This window comes from Hippichthys cyanospilos, chromosome 3 (assembly GCF_059441005.1).
Source record: "Hippichthys cyanospilos isolate Australia breed blue-spotted pipefish chromosome 3, RoL_Hcya_1.0, whole genome shotgun sequence".
Lineage (NCBI taxonomy): Eukaryota > Metazoa > Chordata > Actinopteri > Syngnathiformes > Syngnathidae > Hippichthys > Hippichthys cyanospilos.
The window spans coordinates 16,660,907-16,667,529 of NC_142371.1; the positions used below are offsets into that span (position 1 = coordinate 16,660,907).

Below are 6,623 nucleotides of genomic sequence, written 5' to 3' on the forward strand. Positions count from 1 at the left end.
CAGGCATATATTCTTCATCCTCTGTGGGGAGCTGAGCTATGTACAGCCGTTCATGTCCATATACGCTTGTTTGCCAGGAGCAGCAGCATTGAAATGATGCGTTGTGAGAAAAGAATTCTTTTTCCTTTCATGTAGATGCGTCATGACTAGCTCCTTTTTAAACATGCAATTGCGTGCGCCCGTGCGTCCTTGTTAAAAAGCACACAATCCAAGAGTTTTTCGGGGGATGAGGTCCCCAACCGCCGGACCGCGGCCCGGTACCGGTCTGTGGATCAACTGGTACCAGGCCGCGTGGGCCGTACCCGAAATAATGATGTTTTGGAACTGATTCAGCTGATTCTTTAACGATGCGTTCGCTTGTGCTTTGTTTAGCTCGATCTTTGTTTTCTGGCGCCGCTCCTGGTCGTTGTCGAGATTACATTTCCCAGTGAAGAAAGACGCTGTGGCTCTCCACTTGAGAGCGCTCACTGTCGTCTGTTTCTCTGTCAAATGTGTCCCGCGAGGGTCTGTAAATTGTACTTTCTTCGTCGGAATATTATCGTTTATGATAATATGCTCAAAATCAGTTTGTTTCTTGATGCGACAACGTGTTACTCGTGACTTTGAATGACGAGCTCGTTCGCAGTCCTATTTGAAGGCGCCGCGCCGCGTCTGCTTTCAAGCGGCATGCCGAATGATGTGACAATGTCTCCCTCGTGCGGCCGACTAGCGAAAGTACAAGCTTCCGTCTTGCAGGTCAGCAATATCGAGAGATCATCTGCATCGATCGGCACACGGATGAACAGGTTCCCGAGAGGAAATGCGACTCTGCCGCCAAACCGCCGCCAGAGGAGGAGCCGTGCAACACGCACGCCTGCCCGCCGTTGTGAGAGCATGCACGCACACGCACACACGAGACATACAAAAGTCATAGGTACAGCTGACTTAAATAACGCTTCTCCAGTTTCAAGTGCAATTTGAGTTTTTTTTGTTTTTGTGCGCTCAGCTGGGAGGCCGGCGCCTGGTCGGAATGCAGCGTGTCGTGCGGGCCCGGCGCGCAGCAGCGGCAGCTGCAGTGCAGGCAGAGTTTCGGCAACCGCTCCACCATGGTCCACCCGCAGCGCTGCGCCGGGCTGGTCCCGCCCGAGTCCACGCGGGCCTGCCAGCTTCAGCTCTGCTCCCGCTGGGAGGTGGGCTCCGACTGGAGCACGGTAAGCTCCGCCCCGGGGGCGTCGCGCCCTCGCCCGGCCACCCGGGGGCAGCGTATCATGCTTTTCTTGGATCTTCCCGACGATGCTGGGGAAATGCCCTCCGTGGAACTCAATTGAGATTTTTAAAGTTTCCTTGTAATACTTTGCAGCTCCTCCCGACTCGTCAGTGCAGGATTTACATATATATATATTTATATATGTATAGAAATGTTGACGTGTTTGCGGGCAGTGCTCGGTGGACTGCGGCGTGGGCAAGAGGACGAGGAGCGTGCGTTGCGTGAGCGATCAGGGCAGCGTGGTCAACGACATGGAGTGCAGCCCGCGGGCTCGCCCGCCGGGCAGCGAGGAGTGCAACATGGGCCCCTGCGTCACCAACTGGTACTCGTCGGCCTGGTCCCAAGCCGTGAGTGTCCCGTCCGTCCGGCCGGCCGGCCGGCCGCCCGCCGGCGCCGCGCCCTTCCTGACGGCTCCGCCCGCTCCCAAGTGCTCGGCGAGCTGCGGCCCCGGCGTGCTCAAGCGGGAGGTGGTGTGCCTGACGCGCGGAGGCGCCCGAGAGGGCGAGGGAGCGGAGGCCTGCGTGGCCCAGAAACCGGCCGAGCTCAGGGCCTGCAACGGGGGGCCCTGCGTGCCCGTCGCCGATTGGTACGGCGGCTCCTGGACGCAGGTGACCGCGCCTTACGCCTCCTTGATGATGTCAAATCGTCGCGCAAATGCGCTCGCCCGCCGTCGTGAGCGCGCCCGACACGCGCACGCAAGGGGGTTTACCGTCGTGGCGGGGACGCCCCATTTCTTAGCTCCTAACTTTAAGCGCAGCAGACGGCGTAACCCTAACCGGTGCTTCTCAACGATATTTCGCAAGCGCAAGAGTGACGATTTTGTTCCCAGTGCAACGTTCGATGCGGGAACGGGACCCAGCGCCGCGACGTCATCTGCGTCCAGAAGATGGGCGACAATTTCACCGCGGCGCCCCCGAGCGAATGCGCTCACTTGGACAAGCCGGCCGGCGTGCGGGAGTGCCAGATGGGAGATTGCCGGCCGCGGTGGTTCGCCACCGAGTGGAGCGCGGTGAGACCAAAATGGCGGCGCCGGGACGCGGAGGGCGTCCTCAACAACGCGCTCTTTGTTTTGGGGGCGACAGTGCTCTCGCTCGTGCGGGAAAGGCGTCCAGATGAGGGAGGTGCGCTGCCTGACGGCGGACAAAAAGCACAGCCAAGACTGCGACGCCGACGGCAAGCCCGAGCAGGAGCAGGAGTGCAACAGCGTCCCGTGCGGCCCGCGAGTCACAGGTTGGCCACCGCTCACGCCTCCAAATACACAAAATGAAACTCACAATTTTGAGCAGGGATTTTTTTTTTTTTTCTCGGTTTTCAAGTTACTTTTATGTTCATCAATGAATGTTTTTCATGATGAACGAGCGCTTTTTTCCCTGCGCAAATCCAGGAGAGGTCGCCGTAGGTCCAAGTTGTTGAGTGTGAGTGTCTCTCACCGCCAACTCCTGTCTTTGTTTTGGCTCCCCCCCTCGCCCCAGACGAGAACTGCAGGGACCGACGGCACAACTGCGTGATGGTGGTGCAGGCCCGCCTCTGCGTCTACGCCTACTACAAGACGGCGTGCTGCGCCTCCTGCACGCACAGCGCCGCGCTGCGAGCCAAGAGACACTGACCGGCCCCCTCGCAGGCGGAGCGACGCCTTCCGGAGGGGCCCCGGTCGGCCCCCGCCCCACCCCCGCATGGACACGGACGGCCCAGAGTAGTGGCGACCAGTCGGTAAAACCCGACGCTTCTTCCTTCGGTTCGGGTCAAAAGAGAGATTCGCTGTACATATCTGACAAATTGTCTGAGGGGTCTCCGCCAAGCTGGGCCTTCCTCGGGGGCAATTTGGTGGCCGAAAGTCGCTGGAAACAAACATCCGCTCTGACCGTGTCTAAATTTGATCGGTGCCTAACTCGACAGATTCCGAGCGTGTGTTTCGTTGAATTTGGTTTCGACAGAATAGCACCGACCCCTCTAAATCGGATTTTTTTTTTAAAATTATTATTATTATTATCTCACTGGGTGGCGCAAATGGGTCGGGGGGGCTGCAGCACACGCGAGGGGCTCAGAGGGCATGCTCCCGCTTAACAGCAAAAGAAATGAGCCGCTTTCATTGGCTACGGTTGAAGTCGACTGCACTGTAAGAAACAATATGGAGTCAAATTTACTCATATTTATGACCTTCGGGTGGGGAAGATGACCACGCCTGAGCAACTTTTTAGTTGAATAAACAAGTTTAAAAAAAACGTGAAATATACGAAGAATATCTGCGTTAAAAAAAAAACTTTACCGGCGCGTTTCAAGTAACTATCACTGTCCGTTTTAAAGATTTGATTGCTCCCACAAAGGCGCAGCCCTCCCTCTCGCACATCTGCTTTCCTACCCACGTGTGCAAAACACCAACGCTGGCTCCAAACTGCCTTTGCGCACACTGGAAAATAAGTAGTCCATTTTATTTCATCCGGCGGTTGATCCAGAAGCATTTTTTTGAGAATACTTGTATTCATTCTACTTCAAAAAGGCGATCTGGATTCAGGCGCTTTTGTTTCCGCGGCCGTTTGACCAAACGAAATATAGGAAGTTTAATTTTCAAGTGCATCCGCACGCCGTGCCGGATTCACGCCGCTCAGAGTCCCTACAGAAAATTAGTTAACATAGTGGACTGGTTCTACTTTTTATATTTTGTGTACAGTGCAGCTGGTTAACTATGGAAGGATTTTCTGTTGTATTTGTTGTCTAAAAAATGTTCCCCTCGAGTGCCCTTTTAGCCTTCCTTCAACCTGCGATCACATCTTTTGTAGCTGTGGAGAGCAACACTCCCATCAAGTGGTCACTCTTAATTACTACACTGCTAAATAAGCTTCAAATTAAGGGGAGCGCTGGCCACCAGCGTCATCGCTGCATTCTAAAAAGAAAAAAAGTTTTTTACATGACCACAATTCTGGTCGCTTGCAAGGAAAGAGTTATAAAAAAAGATCAACCAAAGGAGGCAGTGTTTGACCGAATCGGTTTGATGAGAAACGCGCACAAAACCGTCGGCGTCTGGTCCATTTCTTTCAAGGCAATTGTGCTTGAGTCACACAACGTTTGCCGTTGGTTCGCCACATCCAATTCCAGCAGTTCGAGTGACAGACGTCTCATTAAACCGCGTCTTTGTTCAGCACGATCGGATCACCAAATGTACAGCGGTACCTCTACTTACAAAAAATATTGTCTCTAGTTACGAAAGAAAATTCAGGATACAAAAGGTGAAATTTAACCTAAAGCACAGGAAATGTAAAGTAAAAACGTACAAATAAAACAACCTAAAAAAAGTCTCTCGCTGCACTCTTCACCAGCACCGCCTCAAGGCAAACAAATGAACTACATTCATATTATCAACTTCTACAATTAATATTATGAATTTAGAAGTGGAGTAGCATTGGGGGGGGGGGGGGGGGGGCTCGGAATGTATTAGGCTAGTTTCATGTAAAATTCAATTACGAAAAATTCACCTCAGAAAATGACTTCTAGAGGAAACCAATCTGGTAGGTAGCGGCACCAGTGTATAAACCGGATGCGTGCGAGTACCCGCAAATGTCTTTTTTGTTGTGATCCTCTCACACAGCACAAAATCAGCACACACTCCCACTTGCAAGGTGAGGGCTATGTACATATATTATGTATATTTCATATGTATAAGATGTTTTCAGCATAGCAGGCGCTTATATTTTTGAACCGAGTATATTTGTGTTGTAGACAGAAATCTACGCAAGTGGCATATAAGAAAATCCCAACGTCTGTTTTTCTATTCCCAGTCTCACTTGTAGTGACCTGATATGAAAATGTTTAGTAATTTATATGTATCAAAGAACGTGTAATTTATTTTTTGGCTTTCCCTCTCTAGCACCCGCCACATTCTATCACAAGCATACTTTTTGTTCGCGCGCACACACACACCTCACAATACACAAAGCAGTGTGATAAATGTACTATGGTGAACTCAATAAAAGTGAAAAGACGATGGATGAACGAAGACTTGTTCGTTGTCTTGTCGTCAATGGATGGCGCCATTGAGCCGTGTTAGCAATTGCACTTTTTGGATGCCTGCACGAATTGGATTTACATCCAAGCTTGTGTTTTCTGTTTGAGTTTTTTTTTTTCGCCACAATCCAACTGTGACTGCTTCTTAAAGGGGAAGTCACCCCAAAAGTTTTCTTATGTTCTATGCACCCCCGTTATCCTAAGTATGGCATTCTGATTAATATCGTGTTGGTTCAAGTGTAAATTTAGCAGCAAAATCCACCAGATCATTATTATTTTTTCTAAGTATGGCTGTTGCCATCAATGGCGCTCTAACCCTTCAAAACATAAATGCATTATGTATTACTTGTTACTGTCATTCCAAAGTAATGAATTACTTTAATTATAATATTACTGTGTTTGAAATGTAAGGCAGTACACTGCTATTGAATTACTTTTACGTGACTCTCAGCAACACGGCTGGAAGTATGGATTTGCTCATTACGCTCATTACACATCCAGTGGAATGACCTTAAACTAAAGAAAACTTGCATGTTCAAAATGATCCCAGAACTATTGTTGCTCTTGTGGACTTGTAACACTGGAACTCAGAAGTCTTTCAAGATTCCCTCCAGAGCAGTATCACATTCTATCATTCGCAAATTCTTCATAAAGCTACATATGTCATGAAGATATAATACAAAACAATATAGGGCCAAGAACAGAGCCTTGAGGAGCCCCGTGTGTTTTCTTTACCTGCTCTGATTTTTCATGAGCAAATGTGTGATTTGTTAAGGGTTAGAAGATGATACTGATGACTCTGTATGTGGTTTCCTGTTCCTGGCGCAACTTCCTTGCGAGTCGTTCAGCCCTGGAGATTCCAGAGCTCCGATGGCGTGCGACTTTCCTTCTTCTCTCCTCTCGTGCGGGTCACCTCCTTGGGGGGGGGGGGGGGGGGGGGGGTTGCGTGCCTCAGTCCCCTGCGCGGTGGTGATATAATTGCGCGGGCTTTCTCGCTTGCGGAGGTCACGAGGCGAACACGGTGACCTTTGGCTAGGAAATGACCCTGAAGCCCGTGGCGTCCTGTCACCCCTTCGCAGCCACACACGCGCGCGCGTCAGGTTAGTCGTGCTCAGGCTCGCATTGAATGAAAGTGCAATATTGAGTGAAAAGTAGGCCAACTCCTTGCACCTCCTCCCCTTCCGTCATGACTCGGAGTGGGCGTGAGTGAGCGTCATTTCGCTCTCCGGCGTGGGCGCGTGCACGCCTGGCGTCAGGGGCGCGCATCGGAACCACAAATATAACCCCCCCTCCTCGCTTGCTGCTTTATTCGTCCGAATGCAACATACGAGTCTTAATGCAAACGCCACACTTTTATTGATTTATTCATAGTGACCGT

General features: G+C 50.9%; 1 protein-coding gene across 1 annotated transcript in view; it reads left to right on the forward strand.

The window, feature by feature from the left end:
* The window catches only part of adamtsl4 (ADAMTS like 4), a 33,008-nt gene extending 27,775 nt beyond the window's left edge, over window positions 1–5,233 (forward strand). Inside the window, exons 11-17 of the mRNA XM_088411236.1 lie at window positions 736–865; window positions 986–1,190; window positions 1,420–1,593; window positions 1,675–1,854; window positions 2,076–2,255; window positions 2,329–2,476; window positions 2,719–5,233. Of these exons, the coding sequence (XP_088267362.1) occupies window positions 736–865; window positions 986–1,190; window positions 1,420–1,593; window positions 1,675–1,854; window positions 2,076–2,255; window positions 2,329–2,476; window positions 2,719–2,852 (1,151 nt within the window). The 3' untranslated portion in view covers window positions 2,853–5,233. The remainder of the gene's footprint in view (window positions 1–735; window positions 866–985; window positions 1,191–1,419; window positions 1,594–1,674; window positions 1,855–2,075; window positions 2,256–2,328; window positions 2,477–2,718) is intronic.
* Window positions 5,234–6,623: the final 1,390 nt, after the last annotated feature.